Genomic DNA, 16,598 nt, shown 5'->3' with positions numbered 1-16,598 from the left:
AACACAAGAAGATGCAGGGCAGGCAGTGGGGGAAGAAGCGTGGGGTTTATTGAGGAAGGTCTCCATGCAGGGGGGGCTCTAGCAGGAACGTTGAGGCCAGGGCCACCCCACACACACGTCATGACCAAGCCAAAAGGCGTCCTACAGGTGCGAGTCCTCCCTCCAGATCCCCAGGAGAGAAATGCCAGCTCGGTTCAGCCCTGCACCCAGATAGGAATTCTTCTCCTCAGGGTGCTGGATGTCACAGGGACCCTCCTATTTCCCCTTACCTGACCCTGGACCATGAACCTCCACACCTTGCAGCCAGGCCCAGGTGCCTCTCGAGGTCCCCTCTTACAGGCCAGGCTGAGAATTGGGATGCTGGTGGCAGATGCATGCAGGATACGTGGGCAGGGGAGGGCTCAGCAGTGAGAGAGGAAGGGTCCTTGTGGAGCTGCTCCACTGGGCACCCTCCCTGCGTTAGGGCAGGTCATGGGGCAGAGGAGGCAGGGGGCTGCTGGCAGCCAGGTACAGGCAAGCTCTGCCAGGACTGGGCAGGGAGCTTGCCTCACCCATGCCACAGCTCAGCCTCAACTATGCTGGGCCATGAATGAGCCCAGGGCCCATGGCACAGGAGCAGCATCATGCCCAGCACTGCACCTCCCTGCCCTGCACACTGGGCTGAAGAAATTCCTGGGTCCAGCTGGGGCTGGCAGCAGGTCATGCAGGGAGCAGAAGCAAGTGCCCAGTGTCATGGCAGTGCTGAAGGATGCTGCTGGCAAAGATGCCGTGCCAGATGGGGGAGGGGGCCCGGGGAGCAGAAATGGGGCAGTGTGTGGGGTGGAGCCGGGGTGAATGCATGGTCCATCATACAGAAGAAGTGGCACCAGTGCTCTGCCAGGCCCCCTGAACAGTGGACAAGCAGCAGCTGAGCCCACACCACAGCACCAAGAGCAGAGTGCCCCAAGGAGGGGGTGCAGCAAATGCTGTCAGTGTCTGTGGGCGTGGGGCTAAGTGTGCGTCCCTCGCCTAGCAATGCCTGAGGCTTTGCCAGTCCCAGTGCTCCCCAGTGCATGGCGACAGGGACACTGCCAGCTGGGACTGCCCGTAGCAGGGCAAGCTCCTTTCGCTTGGGGCAGGGGCAGCAGCACCAAGCACATGGAGGGCTGTAGGAGCCCCTTGGCAACAGTTTGGCTCAGTGGGAAGCACCTGGGATGCCCCAGCACCAGTCCGTGCCCACAGCGGGTCCGAGCAGGGGCAGACCCACTGCGGGGGACAAAGAGCAGACGGGGGTGGGCAGCCCCACCGGGTAGCCCCGGCCTCCCCCTCCTGCTCTCCCTGGGCTCAGAAGCGGGTGCTCTGGTAGTGCAGCCTGCGGAGCTCGGAGAGGCCACTGTCCCGGCAGTACGAGTCCCTGCAGGGACTCCCTACCAGTCACCGGCCCCCCGCCCCGCCCCCGCCGCTGCTGCTGCTGGAGCTGCCGCTGCTGGAGCTGCCACTGCTGCACCGGTCCTCGTAGATGGAGATCTCGATCTGGGCCCTGCTAAGGATCATCAGTGACATGTGCCAGCCCAATTGCCCAGCACCCATGCCCGGTCTCCCTTCACCCCTTGCCATCCCCCAAGCACCCCGCTGCCCAAAGGATACGACCCTCATGCCACGCTCCAGGGGGTCAGTGAGCAGCAGCCCCCGTGGCGCATAGATCTTCTCATTCTGGTCCTGGATGTACTTGGAGATCTTCTTCAGGACCTGTCAGCACAGGGAGGGACACTCAGGGCCTGCCAGCATTGCTGTCTGCTCTGGCCTCCAGTCCCATGCTGCCTGTGACACCCCTGTGCCCACTGCCAGCTGTGCCCATCCCTGAGCCCTCCCCTGCACCTCAGCACCTTCTCATAATGTGTCTCCATGCAGAGAAAGATGAAATAGGCAGTGGCACAGGCGAGGCACCCCTCGAGGTATGAGCTGCCCCCAATCTTCTCCGCCTCAGCATAGAAGCCGTTTAGGGTTTTCACGGTTTCCTCAAAAAGTTGCCGTTCAATCTAGGACAGAAACCAAGGTGAAGAGGAGTCTGGCCAGGGACAGGCTCCCTGCATTGCCTTGTCCCCATTCCTGAGGGGACTTGGAGAGCACTTAACCCTCTCCTCCCTGCCCAGCTGATGCCTCGAATTGCAGGCCCGTGCCCACCTCCCACCCGTACCAAGACCTACTGAGCCTGCAGCCTTCACCAGAGCCTCCCAGTCCCCAGGAACACCAAAGTTCTTGCACACCAGCCAAGGCAGCTGTGATTTCATGCACCCAGCAGCATTGGCTGGCCCAGGGCCATACAATACCCCATGAGTCTCCACACCTTCAGACCCTTCTTCCTTCTGAGCTTCCATAGGGCACTGCCATAGGGCACCCCCCTACCCTGACAATCTGTCAGACTCCCTACCCGGCTCTCCAGCTCAGGGGGAAACTTTGTCTGGAACTGGCATGTGGTCCCGTCACTGTAATCCCGCTGCACAAAGACCTTGGTGGCCAGGGACGCGCTGCGCCGCAGCTCCTGCAGGCTGTGCACCTGGGGGCAAAGGGTGAGAGAGGGGCTAAAGCCAGGGGTGCTGGGCATCCCTGCCAGAGGCCTGGAGGCCTGGGGAGCAGCGCCATTCCCCAGTGTCAGGGGCTGCAGGCTCACACAGCCCGGGGCAGGGGGCCCCTTGCACAGGCTGTGTCATGCCATGAGCACAGCTTGGTGCTGGAGATGTGAGGCCGGGGGTGAGGGGAGGACGGTGGCAAGGGGAGGATGCTGTGGCACCCCCCTGCTCGGAGTGAGGGCGAGTGCGTGTGCTCTCGCCCCGCGCTGGTGTCTGGGCTCACCCCCAGTGGCTCCTGCATGCAAGAGCCACAGCCCGGGGAAGGGACAGCCCCCTGTCCCCAGCAGCGCCCCAGCACACAGCCAACCCAACAGCTCCCAGGCGGGAGGATGGGAGCAAGCCGAGCAGGAGCAGGGACTGGGCAGCGGGGCTGCAACAGTGGCACAGCAGGTGGGCAGGCTGCAGTGGGGCATCTTCATGAAAAGCACTGGCAGCCCCGGCAGCAGGTGCTAAACCCTGACTCCCCAGGGGGTGTGAGAGCCCGTGCCAGCCCCCGAGCTCCAGGTTGTGGGGCAGCTTTAGTGGCTGGAGAAGGGGATGGGAGGGCCAGGTTGTGCCAAGGGCGGGCATTAGGCCCCTCCCTGCGCTTCCCCTGGGTGACATGGGGCTACTCCCTGCTCTGTGACCCACAGACCGCCTGACGCTGTCCCGCGTCCGACCCACGGCATCTGGGAGAGGAACCCCCAGTCCCACATCCCAACCCAGACACACGCTCCTCCCTTCACCAAAGGCACCCTGCAGCCACCCTGCACCCCCACACCCCTTCAAGCACCCCACCGGCCTTTCTGTGCACACGGAGCCCTCGCAGCGCCCAGCCCCGCACTCCTGTCCCCACGGACCCCAGCCCCACGCTGTCCTCCCGCCCCAGCGCACCCCACGCGGACGGAGCCCTGTCCCCGCCGCGCCCAGGCAGCGCAGGGCGGGGGAGCTCCGTCGCAGCCCGGCCCGGGGGTGCCGCCGCCGAGGTGCCCCCGCCGTGCCGCCCGCACCCACCTCCGTGGCCATGACGCGGCGGGCACCGGGCCGGGCTGTGCCGTGCCGTGCCGGGGGGACCGGACCCGACCGGACCGGACCGGCGCCGTCTCCGGGGCCGTGCGGAGCCGCGCGGGGCCGGGCGCTGTCCGCGGTGCTGCCGAGCCGGGAGGCGGAGGCGGGCCCGGCCGCCCCGTGTGCGCAGCCGCCCGGTCCGCGCGGCCCGCCCCGAGGCACCGCGGATGGGCGCCTGCCGCCACCGGCACGGAGCCCGTGGAGGACGCGGTCCCGTTGCTGCGGACGGCGGTACCGGCTGCCCCGGGGCGGGCCCCGGAGAGGGGCTGCGAGGGAGGGCTGCTGCCGTGCGTCCCGGGGGTCTGGCACGGCGAGTGCCGCAGCCCGGACACCTTTGGGATGCGGCTGTAGGTCCCTGGGGAGAAACTTGGCTGCCGAGGGCGTGCTGCCGGAGGTAACAGAGGGTCTGAGCGGCCGTGGGGATGGCTCGGCAGGGATTTGGGGAGTCGACCGTGGGGCTGGCAGACCGCCGTGCCAAGGGGCCTCGTCTGAAGCTGTTTGTTTTCGAAGGAGTTGCAGCTGGTGCTGTGATCAGAGCACGGGCAAACATCAAAGAGCAGAGCTAACGAATTCCCTGTTATCTCTGCCCATTGACAGCTTAATTAGAGCCGGAGAAATGCCAAACGGGGGGGAACAGAGGCTCTCCCGAGCGGCGAAGAAGGGGGCCTCCCAGCTGGGGCTGTGGTGGGGCGAGGGATGCAGTAGCTGGGCACAGGGCCCTCAGCAGGCAGGAGAGCAGCCAGCGCTGCCCTCAACACCTGGGCAATGCTGGAGGCAGAGCGGGGCCCTGCCGGAACGTCTGCTCTGTCAGCGAACATGGCTAACACAGCTAAAATGCAGCTGACACAGCTAACACACATCTACCACAGTTAACACAGCTAACACACACAGCTAACACACACAGCTAACACAGCTAACACACACAGCTAACACACAGCTAACACACAGAGCTAACACAGCTAACACACACAGCTAACACACAGCTAACACACAGAGCTAACACAGCTAACACACACAGCTAACACACAGCTAACACACAGAGCTAACACAGCTCACACACAGCTAACACAGCTAACACACACAGCTAACACACAGCTAACACACACAGCTAACACACAGCTAACACACAGCTAACACACACAACACAGCTCACACACAGCTAACACAGCTCACACACAGCTAACACAGCTAACACACACAGCTAACACAGCTAACACACACAGCTAACACACAGCTAACACACAGCTAACACACAGCTAACACACACAACACAGCTCACACACAGCTAACACACATCTACCACACAGCTAACACAGCTAACACACACAGCTAACACACAGCTAACACACACAGCTAACACAGCTCACACAGAGCTAACACACACAACACAGCTCACACACAGCTAACACAGCTCACACACAGCTAACACACATCTACCACACAGCTAACACAGCTAACACACACAGCTAACACACAGCTAACACACACAGCTAACACAGCTAACACACACAGCTAACACACAGCTAACACACACAGCTAACACAGCTCACACACAGCTAACACAGCTAACACACACAGCTAACACAGCTAACACACACAGCTAACACACAGCTAACACAGCTCACACACAGCTAACACACACAGCTAACACAGCTCACACACAGCTAACACACAGCTAACACACAGAGCTAACACAGCTCACACACAGCTAACACAGCTAACACACACAGCTAACACACAGCTAACACACACAGCTAACACAGCTCACACAGAGCTAACACACACAACACAGCTCACACACAGCTAACACAGCTCACACACAGCTAACACAGCTAACACACACAGCTAACACACAGCTAACACACACAACACAGCTCACACACAGCTAACACACATCTACCACACAGCTAACACAGCTAACACACAGCTAACACACAGAGCTAACACAGCTCACACACAGCTAACACAGCTAACACACACAGCTAACACAGCTAACACACACAGCTAACACACAGCTAACACACAGCTAACACACAGCTAACACACAGAGCTAACACAGCTCACACACAGCTAACACACATCTACCACACAGCTAACACAGCTAACACACACAGCTAACACACAGCTAACACACAGAGCTAACACAGCTAACACACACAGCTAACACAGCTCACACACAGCTAACACAGCTAACACACACAGCTAACACACAGCTAACACACATCTACCACACAGTTAACACAGCTAACACACACAGCTAACACACACAGCTAACACACAGCGCACACACACAGCTAACACACACAGCTAACACAGCTCACACAGAGCTAACACACACAACACAGCTCACACACAGCTAACACACAGCTAACACACACAGCTAACACAGCTAACACACACAGCTAACACAGCTCACACACAGCTTACACACACAGCTAACACACACAGCTAACACACAGCTAACACAGCTCACACAGAGCTTACACACACAGCTTACACACACAGCTAACACACACAGCTAACAGCTCACACACAGCTTACACACACAGCTAACACACACAGCTAACACAGCTCACACACAGCTTACACACACAGCTAACACACACAGCTCACACACAGCTAACAGACAGCTAACAGACACAGCTAACAGACACAACACACACACAGCTAACACAGCTAACACACACAGCTAACAGCTCACACACAGCTAACACACAGCTAACACAGCTCACACACACAGGTGACACAGCTAACACGGCTAACACACACAGCTAACACAGTGAACGCAGCTAACACAGCACAGCCTGCTGCCTGTAGCACAGGGGTAGCTCTGTCTGACTCCTGCTCCCTGCCATGAGCACCAGCCCAGGCTTTGGGCAGAGCAAATGGAGGCAGGGCCCTGGGGTGGTTGGTGGGCAGCCCCCTTTCTCTGGAGCATGGCAGGGTTTGTGACCAAGGGACCAAAGGACACGTGCAGTCAGGGACCCCAGTTGGAGGGCTCGTGTTCCTCACAGACACAAAGCCATGGATCCCATAGCTTTTGGGGAAATCTGCTGCTCCCATGGTTCAGAACACACTGCAGAGCAGTGAGGTACACCCTGCTCTGACAGTGCCACAAAACCAAAGAACGCCCCTTGAGAGGATGGTGTGTGAAGTCTCCCATGCACCCAAACACGTGCATGCACACTGGCACAGGCACTCGTGCATGCACTCGGATGCCCACATCTGCCTGCGCACCCCATGCACCCCAGGCACACGCCCAGGTGCACATGCCATGTACTCACACACCTAAGCCTGTCCTCAGATGTCCCCAAACCCAGACCCTGCATCCCATCTCCTTCCCGTGCTGCATGCCACTGCCACGTCAGTGCTCGCCTGCCCGCCTGGCAGGTCCTGCCGGTTGCCATGGCAATACTGTGCCTGCCAGGAGATGAAGTTTGCTGTTCTATGCTGCAGTGAGGGGCCGAGAGCAGCAGGGGGATCAGCTCCCCCTACCACCCCAGGCTCTGCCCATCATCCTGCATCCTGTAGTGTTGCCCCAGGGTTGTCTCTTCTGGCTACACAAACAGAGCCCAGCACAGGACCCTCAGTTCTGGCCTCCATATGCCTCACAGGCCATGGACCTGGTGTCTGCATGTGTTGAGGAGTATCCTTTGGTGGGACATCACCCCACCACAGGGAGCCACCTTCTGCCAGCCATACTCCCCAGGACCAAGTCTTGTCCAGTGGCAAGCAGGACACGGACCTGTCCCAAAGCATTCCCCATCACCATAAAGAGCCTGGCCCCGCCTGTAGTGCCTGCAGACCCTGGCATCTCCAGAGCTCACTGGGGTCTGCCAGCTCCCCGGTGCAGGGTGTGGCGTCATGGGCTTTCCAGTTTCAGCCAGAGCAGGGACAGACCCTGCTGGTTTCCGTGCAGAAGGAGCAGGCTGGTGTTATGCCACGCCACGCCACGCTACGCTGTGCTATGGCTTCCAGCAGGGCAGGTCAGAGGTGGAGGGGGCTGGCATAGCCAATGGAATCCCAGGCAGTAGGAGCAGGGACAGCAGCAGCTCGGGGCAGCCCCAATGTGCAGCATGGCCCTGCTCCCCTCCCCAGACCCCTGCACTGTGAGGGAGACTGATGCCATGATGATTTTTTGCCTTTTCTTTTTATATACCTTTCATGTATTCTCAGTATCCTTAACATACATACTTAGAATTCTTTAAACCTACTATCTTAGCATAGTCCTAATATTCTACTAAGCCAAAAAAACAAACATCCTAAATCTCACAATTAAAAACCAAAAAACCTTACACTATCTTAAAAAATCAAAATCCTCTCTAAAACATATCCTATAAACTAAAATTAAACCCATCTGAAAAAAAAAAACTTTAGAATAAAGAAATGTCACACCATTCATTTAAACCTCTCATTAAAACATCTTTGTCAAATATACTAATTTACAAAGTCTTTAAAATTATATACACAATATAACATAAATACACATTTCAACGTATTCTACCTTAACGAACTGTTACACCATAAAAATCCTTATTAAAAACCCAAATAAAAACCCTTTTATCCTTTAACTGTATCTAACTCTTAATTCTAAAATCAGGAAAAAGGCATCAGGACTGGCAGGGCTCTGACACTTCTGCTCCATCTGCTCAGCCCAAAGGGGTGATTTTTCAGGCTGCCCAGCAGCAGGGATGGGCATGGCTGGTGCGAGAGCTGCCTTTACTCCTCTGCCTGGCTCTTCCTTTGCACCTGGAGTGAGGCAGCTCTGACCTGTCTTGCAGACAGACCCCGCAGATATCTGCCCCAGGCCCTGGCTGACCTCCCAGAGACCCTGCCCCTGGCCCCATGGGACAGACATGGGGTACACTTGGTACCCCTATGGCCAGCCCTCAACAGACAGTGTGCCTGTGCCCATCACACCACAGCAGGCATGGCCCAGCAGTGCCCCTGCTCCAACCCCTGCGCTTGGCTCCCAGACCGGGACCAGGGGGTGTCCCTGCTGTGTCTCTGAGTGGATGGTGCCGCACCTCATCCCAGCATCTCAACCCTCCCTCCAGTACAAGAAGGATGATCAGGGGCCATGGAGGACAGCTGGAGCCCTGCAACCAGCCTGGGATCAACCCCTGGGGCTGCATCCTGCACCCACTGCCTGTCAGAGCTGTCAGCAGCTCCAGCTCTGCTTCAAAGGGGCCACAGAAGGGCCTGGCAGCTGTTTCTCCCAGCACTGGAAGTGCTTTCATAATGGTGGGGAGCATGAGCTCACCATCCCAAGTGAGGACAACGGTGACATTTGGGAGGCACAAACACAGCGTGATTCACTGATAACCTTTCCTAAGAGATCCCAGGTGTGTGCGCCTGGGAGAGAAGAGGGACGGGGACGTGGGGCCCACACTGTGAGCCTCTGGAAAACAGCTCCAAATGCCCCAGCCTGCCCCTTCACGCAGGATGTGGAGAGTGCCCCCAAACTGGGGGCACTGACCCTAGAGACTGGGCACCCTAAGTGTGGACACTCCTCTGTGGCACCTCAGTCCAGCTGTGTCCATCTGAAGGGGTGGCTCTAGGGCCCCCATTGCACTGGGAGCCCCCACAGAGGGTGGAGGCAGCCCCCCAGCACATCCCACAGGAGTTCACAGGAGCTGGGAGACAGCATCCTCCTGCACACAGGCAAGCAGAGGAGGATGTGGTTTCAGAGCAAGGTGCCAAGGTCTGGCATTAGCAAAGGTGCCAGCTGGGAGCAGGGACTGTGCGAGGATTGCTCCCATACCGCGGAAGGGGCTGTGGTGGGAGCAGACGTGGTGGGGCGGAGAGGCACAAACAGCACTGCAGAGAAGGTCCCCACGCATGGCGGCATGCTGTGAGGGAAAGGGACTCTTCCTCAGAGGATCCCCACATGCGACATGCCCCCTCGCTGCCCTGCTGAGCAGCACCAAACGCCGGGGGCCAGGATCGGGGCGTCCGGCCCGCGAACAGGGAGGGTCTGTGTGCAAGCTGGCAGGAACTGGGCAGGGCCAGGAGGTGCTGGGTGGGGGGCTGGGAGGGCGCCAGGGCAGCCTCGGCTCCGCAGCTGGGCCGGGAGCGCTGCCCAGCACATTCCTGGGGCTGCCGGGACAGCGGGAGTGTGTGTGGGCGCAGGGCAAGTGCACGGCAGTTGCTGACCCTCCCCACTGCCCACCCGATGGTCTCACATTGCCCCCGGCAACCTCGACCCCACGGTGGCCCCAGTCATGCCCCAACCTCCTGCGGCCTCTCCCAGGCAGGACCACCCCCCCGGAGCCGTGCTGCCAGCCCAGCACTGCCGCGCAGCCGGGGTGCTCTCTCCTGGGAGCCGCTGGACGCCGTGGGACACGTGTCCCTGCACGGACAGTCCCAGCGTGCCAGCCCCTCCTGAGGCTCTCTGCATGGCCAGCCGCAGTGCGCTATCCCTCTCCCAAAGGCCCCTGCTCCACACTGGGTGCAGCCCATGCCCAGCACTGTTGCAGCCCAGGAACCAGTGGGACAGGAAGGATGAAAGGATAGGAAAAGAGGAGGATGAGAGGGAGCCCACCCAGCCCGCTCAGCCCATCCACCCAGGCCCAGGAGATGCATCTCTGCTGACAGAAACAAGGTCAGTAGTACCCAAAGCTGTGGCAGGAGAGTGGGACACAAGGATGGAAGGAAGTGGCCGGAACCCTGCTCAGCTTCTCATTTCTCGGGAGCCTCCTACTGCCCTGGCTCAGCTCTGCTCTATGCTACAACCAGGCACGGGTCCTCCACAGGGAGGGTCCGAAATGTCGAGGGAGCACCCCCAGGAGATGTGCTCTTACCATGCCACCCTGGCTGGCTGTCCCTGAGGTCTCCACCGCAGAGGTGGCGGTCCCCATGGCCCCGCTTCCGGTCTCACTGCTGTGACAAGTGGCACAAGCAGTGACACAAGAGGTGGCACAGCCAGCTTTCTGGAGTGACAGGAGCAGGTGTCAGTCTCACAGACAGTTGCATGGGTGCAGAACGGGGATGTGGGCCCTGGAGCAGCCTGCACAGACAAGATGCAGGGAAGGGTGCCAGCTCCAGCTGTCTTGGGTCCATCCCCTTCTCTGGGGTACAGCCCAGATCTACGTTCCCTGGGGCATCCTGAGTGGGAAAGGGTTAAGGAAGCAGTGCGAGTGCAGCAGGGACTCCCCAGAGCATAGGCACAGTCTCAGCTCGGAGATAAGGCTGCCAGGACACCCCACAGGGAGGAGCAGGGGACAGACACCACTCTTCTGGGGCCAGCCCTGCAGCATGGCCAGGAGGTGACTCCAGGCTCTAATGAAGGCATCATTACAGACGAAGGGACTGGGTCAGCTGGCAGGGAGACCCTTCCTCAGCCCCAGCCTCGCCAGGCCTCTCACCTGCATCTGGTGGGGTGCCAGCTGCCACAGAGTGCTCAGCACCCCCAAGACCTTCCTGGGAGGGACTGGGGATGTAAACACCAGACTGGGCTGTGGGACAGGGCAGGCTGAGAGCCAGGAGCAGGTCCATGGTCAAGAGCAGAACAGTGCTGGCAGTGCCACGGGAACAGCCCAGGGACGTGGCACACCCGTGACCATGCTCAGCATCCACACGCTGGCAGCTCCACCCTGCACACCCAGCCTCCCTCTGCCTCCACCTCCCCATTCCTGCTCCCAGGCCTCACCAGCCCCTTCCCAGCCCAGTTCCCAAGGCAATTACGCCCTGCCCAAACCCATCCATCACGGATTAGCTATTTTCTATCAGCATTTATCTCCAGACAATCTTAGTCCTGCCGTGACAGCCTGATGCCTCCATCACCCTCCCTCCTGCTACCAGGCAGCCCTGATAACAGGCTGCTGTATCTTATCGGGCTCCCTGGCAGTTACACATTAATGGTGCCATCTCCGGGGCTTGGTTGGGGTGGGATGAACCCAGCCCATCCTCGGGCTGGAGCAAGCATCACTGGCTGATGCAGTGGTGGGCGCTGAGCCCAGCACAGAGGGCATGGGCAGGGCAGGCAGGCTACAGGTAAGGGCAGGTTGTGCAGCTGAGGTTCCCAGCATTGCCCTGAAGCAGATGGACCCCGCCAGGGCTGGGGGGACAGTCCCTGCCCCCAGCCCAGGGCAAAGAGCAGCTGCTATCACTGCCTGCACTGGACTGTTTGCTTTATCGCCCATTAACAGAGGTGCCTTATCCGGTGGGCAGGGGCCAGCGGCAGCCCAAAGCCCGTTGGCCAGGCAGGGGCATCGATTATAGGAAAGGGAGGGGTGCCCCAGATAACCCCTGGAGACAAATGGGTTTCTAATGGGGTCTTAAGACTTGCACCCCTCATCTCCAAGGGAATGGGGGAATGTTGTCTGGGCAGGACCCTCCCACTGCTCGGGCTCTAGCTTTGCCCACAACCTGGGCACTGGCAAAGCCTGGGTGCAAGCCCTTTGCTGGTAGGTGTAATCCCAGCTGTGCCTGTGCCAGCAGGACATGGACTGCCCGAGGTGCATGCTGGCAGAGCCATCCCTGAGGAGTAAGGACCCCATGCCCATGGCGTTGCCTTGGCGTTGATGGCACACCTGGCACCTGGGTACACCAGCCCTCCCAGGGCTGCAGCATTGAAACCTTCCGGGATGTCCTCTTCCTTAAACCCCAGCACCCCAAGCGTATTGTTTTGGGAGAAAAGAGTGGGGAGTGGAGTGGCATAGGGTAGGAACCAGGGTCCCCTGCCCCGTGACAGAGCATGCCTGTGGGGTGCCAGGTGGGATGGGGGCAGTGAGACTGGTGAATAACGGGGGAACAACACATCGCCATGGGACAGGCGAGCCAGCCCTCCTAGAAAGCATCACCCCAGGGGCACACAGAGCCAGGGCGGGCTGGGGGGGTGCATGCCAGGGGGCTCCCTGGGAGGGCGAGGGGCATGGAGCACCATGCGCCGGGGAGGGAGGGGAGGGAGGGCTGGAGGTGGCAGCGGTGCGGGCAGACTAGGGGGAGCCGGGGGCCAGCCCCGGGGGGCCCAGCAGGCAGAGCAGATTGGCTGCCGGCGAGGTCTCCAACCTCCTTAGAAAGGGCAGCGAGCGTGGGAGGCGCTAAGGGAGCAGGCAGGGTGCCGAGCCACGCTCCCGTCCCGCTCGGCAGCGGCAGGCAGGCAGCGGCGGCGATGCCGCAGGCGGGCAGCCCCCCGGGGTCCCGGGGCACGGCGCTGCTGGCCCTGGCGCTGGCGCTGGCAGGGTCCCTGGGCGGCGGGCAGCACTACGACTACTACGGGTGGCAGCCCGAGAGCCAGCCCCACGGGCGCTTCTACGGGCGGGAGCCGCAGTGCCTCGACATCCCGCCCGACATGCAGCTCTGCCGCGACGTGGGCTACAAGCGCATGCGGCTGCCCAACCTGCTGGAGCACGAGACCATGGCCGAAGCCAAGCAGCAGGCTGGCAGCTGGGTACCCCTGCTCGCCAAGCAGTGCCACACCGATACCCAGCTCTTCTTGTGCTCCCTCTTCGCCCCTGTCTGCCTTGACCGGCCCGTCTACCCCTGCCGCTCCCTCTGTGAGGTGGTGCGTGACTCCTGCGCCCCTGTCATGGAGTCCTACGGCTTCCCCTGGCCTGAGATGCTGCACTGTGGCAAGTTCCCCTCTGACCACGAGCTCTGCATCGCCGTCCAGTTTGGAAACAGCAAAGCCACGCCGCCACCAGGTAAGTGGGAAGGGTGCTGTAACGGGATGGGAATGCATGTGGAGCCCCTGCACACCATCCCTTCATTGCTCAAAGCCCAGCCCAGGACACTGGTGGTGGCCAAGGACTCTGTCTGCAACAGGGCAGGAGTGGGCATGGTATCAGCTTTGTCTGGGCACCACTCATTGCCTAGGAACACTGGGCTCCCAGCTGCCTGCACAGAGCTGTCCCGGGATAAGGAAGAACATGGGATGAGGTGGGAGCCACTGGCGGATCTGCCACAGTGCTGTGTCCCTCTCCTCCCATTGGGTCCCATGTCAGCTGCAGAGAGCAAGCTGCACCTGTGGGTCTCAGCCCCCCCGCTGCTGCTGCAGGGTGGCTGTCCCCTCAGGCAGGAGAGGGGACATCACCCAAAGGCAGCCCAGGGTCAGGATCAGGGCTGTGACAGCTGGGGCCACCCTTGCTGTTGCTGTGCTTCCAAGTGCCAGCATCTGATGGGAGGGTGTCCCCATATCTCTTCCCCTCCTGGGGGATGACCCTGGCAAGTGAGGTGCTCTGTGCCTCCCCACATCACCCCAGCACAGCTACCTAGGGAGCAGAGGAGCTGCTGGGCTCTACCCACATGTCCCCGAGGAGCTGGCCCAGGTGACAAGTATCAGCAGCAGGAAGCTGTGACAGTGATTGGTCTTTCACTGCAGTGTCCAAGATCTGCACCCAGTGTGAGATGGAGCACAAGGCAGATGGCATGATGGAGCAGATGTGCTCCAGTGACTTTGGTGAGTGCCGGGGTCTTCTTCCCCACCCCCCTGGACAAGGGTCTGCCTCCCCTAGGTCTGACAGCTGGGGCGGGAGCTGGCCAGAGGGTGGGGTTGTAGGGGGACAGCCCCATGGGAGACCCCTGAGCCATTCCCTTGGACCCTTCATGCATGAGATGAGTGCACCACAGGAGAAGACATTGGTGGGGGGACAGGCAGAGTGGGACATTTGGGAGGACCACTGGGGGCCTCTGCTGGACCCCCCCCAGCAACCCCTTTCCCCTCCCCACACAGTAACTTCCCCAGAGACCCACCCCAGGGATGTCCTGCACAGGTGCCTGGCCTAGACCCTCCCCTCCCCAGAACCACAGCTGTGCTCCCCTCCCCCAACCGTGCCCCATGGCTGCCCCACACAGTGGTGAAAATGCGCATCAAGGAGATGACGGAGGAGAACGGGGAGCGGCGGCTGGTGGCTGCCCAGAAGAAGAAGGTGCTGAAACTGGGCCCACTGAAGCGCAAGGACACCAAGAAGATGGTGCTGCACATGAGGAACGCGGGTGCCTGCCCCTGCCCCCAGCTTGACAGCCTCAGTGGCAGTTTCCTGGTCATGGGCCGCAAGGTGGGCAGCCGCCTGCTGCTCCTGGCCATCTACCCCTGGCAGAAGCACAACAAGGAGATGAAGTTTGCAGTCAAGTTCATGTTCTCCTACCCTTGCCCCCTCTACCACCCCCTGCTCTATGGGGCTGGGCAGCACTAGGGCTTTTCCCACCCTGCCCTTTTCCAGGACTCCTGCACTGGCCCAACATCACACCCCTGGCTTCCCTGGCTGCACCCCAGGAGCCCAGCTGTGCTCACCTCAGCCCCTCGGTTGTGCCTCAGAATCCAGCTCTGCACCCACAGGATTCCCTGCTGCATTTGTGGGAGCCCTGATCCACAGCCAAGACCCCTGCCTCCTCCTGAGAGCCCTGCTCTGCACCCCTGGCACCCCTGTTCTGCTCCAAAGACCCCTGCCCCTGCCCAGGAGTTTAGTCTGGACCCAGGACCCTTGTTCTGCACGTTTGTGAGCCCTGGTCTGCACTGGAGACCCTTGTCTACTCCCGGGTTCCCTGCCCAGAAGCCCAGAGACCCTTGCTTTCATTTAGGATCCCTGCTTGGCCCTCTTGGCTACATCTGGGACCCCTACCCTGCACCCATGTCCATTGCCCAGCTCCGTCATGACATGCCCCAGACCCTCAGCCCCCCAGTCCCTATTCCAGCCCACCAACCCATGCCCTCACCTGAAGCTCAGACCCAGCCCTGGATTATCTCACCCTCGCAGAGACCCAGCCCAGCCCAGGCAGGTCCCTCCTGCCCCTCTGTCCCCACTGACTGTCCCCTTCAATACCAAGTGCCCAGACCAGCACAACCCCTTCCTGGGCTCCCCCACTCCCCACACCACATGGCTCAGTGTGTGAGGGGGGTCTGCCTCCAAGCCCCCCAGACCAGCCCTGCTGCATCCCTCGCACACACCCCTGCTGTGACCCAGCCCACGCATCCCTTGCCCATCCACACCACAGTAAATTATTCCACCTCAGAGAAGTCTGTGTGCAGCTCACTGCAGTTCATGGGTAAGAGTCCCCTGGGGCTCCCTCAGGGACCCCAGAAGAATGGGAGGGGGGTCCCAATCCTGCCCACGGGGTGAAGCAGCCTGAGGGAGCAAGGTCACCCCAGGATCTGGCTCTAGCCCCACTTCAGGTGCTGAGCCCAGACCCTGAACGTGGGCAGTCCAGCCAAGCCAAGAGATGTGGTTCCTAGTGGTCACAGGCATCACTGGAGACTCAGGCACCCCTGCCACTCCAGGGAGCCCGGGAGGGCATTGAGATGAGTAAGATGGGGGGACAAGGCTGTCACTGCTGCTGGAGCTCCACAGCTGGGTCTGACAATGTTTGCCAGGGAAGTTTCTTCCTTTGTCACCCCAGGGAATAAATCCATGGTCTGGGAGATCGCAGCACTTGTGAGAAGCGTGGCACTGAGCATCATAGGGGGCAGATACTGGACCAGGCAGCCTCCAACCCTGTCCTCCCCACACTGTCTCGTCTGAAAGCCCTGTCTGCAGCTCCCTGCCAGCCCTGCTCGGCTGCCAGACCTCCCATGCCACAACCTCCAGCCTCCTCTGAAAAGATTCCTAGGGCCACCCACCTACACTAGCCAGGACCCTCCCAAGAGCCCAAGGACCAGGGCAGCCCTCAGCCCGGCCCCTCTGATGGCAGCAGGGTGCTGTCCCTTAGCTCAGCTCCACTCCCCCAGCTGCCCCCCAGTTCCAGCTGGCAAGGGGGCAGCCTGAATGACCCAGCCGTGTTTACCCAGTGCATATTTGTATCCACCCGTCCCAAAGCATGAGGGGGGCCCGAAGGTGGTCGCCAGGATATTTACCCAGTGCCTGGCTGCCTGACACTGCGTCTTCTCTTCGGAGCTGGCCCAGCCTCAGGGAGCCTCCTGGGACAAGAGGGAAATTGAGGCTGCAGGATGTCTGCTCCCACCCTCTTCTGGCTGACAAGAGCACTGGGCACCTGCCCTGCTCT

The 16,598-nt window shown here is 60.5% G+C and overlaps 2 protein-coding genes across 3 annotated transcripts; one reads left to right on the top strand and one right to left on the bottom strand.

Moving 5' to 3' along the window:
* Nucleotides 1-25: 25 nt before the first annotated feature.
* GOLGA7B (golgin A7 family member B) lies at nucleotides 26-10,531 on the bottom strand. Of its 2 annotated transcripts, none has more exons than XM_010412966.4 (5): nucleotides 10,460-10,531; nucleotides 2,411-2,536; nucleotides 1,866-2,018; nucleotides 1,627-1,728; nucleotides 26-1,512 (listed from the first exon to the last, which is right to left on the bottom strand). In XM_010412966.4, exons 1-5 carry the CDS (start codon nucleotides 10,514-10,516, stop codon nucleotides 1,414-1,416), a joined length of 537 nt encoding a protein of 178 aa, XP_010411268.1. In that variant the 5' UTR covers nucleotides 10,517-10,531; the 3' UTR covers nucleotides 26-1,413. The 2 variants fall into 2 exon arrangements, with proteins under 2 accessions (XP_010411268.1, XP_039410192.1); XM_039554258.1 differs by lacking the exon at nucleotides 10,460-10,531 and adding an exon at nucleotides 3,603-3,709.
* Nucleotides 10,532-12,644: 2,113 nt separating this feature from the next.
* On the top strand, nucleotides 12,645-15,615 carry SFRP5 (secreted frizzled related protein 5). The gene is made up of 3 exons (XM_010409967.4): nucleotides 12,645-13,303; nucleotides 13,981-14,058; nucleotides 14,454-15,615. Exons 1-3 carry the CDS (start codon nucleotides 12,772-12,774, stop codon nucleotides 14,792-14,794), a joined length of 951 nt encoding a protein of 316 aa, XP_010408269.3. The 5' UTR covers nucleotides 12,645-12,771; the 3' UTR covers nucleotides 14,795-15,615.
* Nucleotides 15,616-16,598: the final 983 nt, after the last annotated feature.

The sequence above is a fragment of the Corvus cornix genome, chromosome 6 (assembly GCF_000738735.6).
Source record: "Corvus cornix cornix isolate S_Up_H32 chromosome 6, ASM73873v5, whole genome shotgun sequence".
NCBI lineage: Eukaryota > Metazoa > Chordata > Aves > Passeriformes > Corvidae > Corvus > Corvus cornix.
Note: the sequence above shows the minus strand (reverse complement) of the source record. Positions and strands in the feature narration are given on the sequence as shown.

What these genes read in the sequence shown, in the direction of transcription:
- GOLGA7B (XM_010412966.4), bottom strand. Translation starts at nt 10,516, where the DNA reads ATGGGGACCGCCACCTCTGCGGTGGAGACCTCAGGGACAGCCAGCCAG. An exon ending in CAGCCAGCCAGGGTGGCATG is followed by an intron (nt 2,537 to 10,459) that starts GTAAGAGCACAT and finishes CTTTGCCCCCAG; the next exon opens with GTGCACAGCCTGCAGGAGCT. An exon ending in TGGAGACACATTATGAGAAG is followed by an intron (nt 1,729 to 1,865) that starts GTGCTGAGGTGC and finishes CTGTGCTGACAG; the next exon opens with GTCCTGAAGAAGATCTCCAA.
- SFRP5 (XM_010409967.4), top strand. Translation starts at nt 12,772, where the DNA reads ATGCCGCAGGCGGGCAGCCCCCCGGGGTCCCGGGGCACGGCGCTGCTG. An exon ending in CAAAGCCACGCCGCCACCAG is followed by an intron (nt 13,304 to 13,980) that starts GTAAGTGGGAAG and finishes CTTTCACTGCAG; the next exon opens with TGTCCAAGATCTGCACCCAG. An exon ending in GATGTGCTCCAGTGACTTTG is followed by an intron (nt 14,059 to 14,453) that starts GTGAGTGCCGGG and finishes TGCCCCACACAG; the next exon opens with TGGTGAAAATGCGCATCAAG.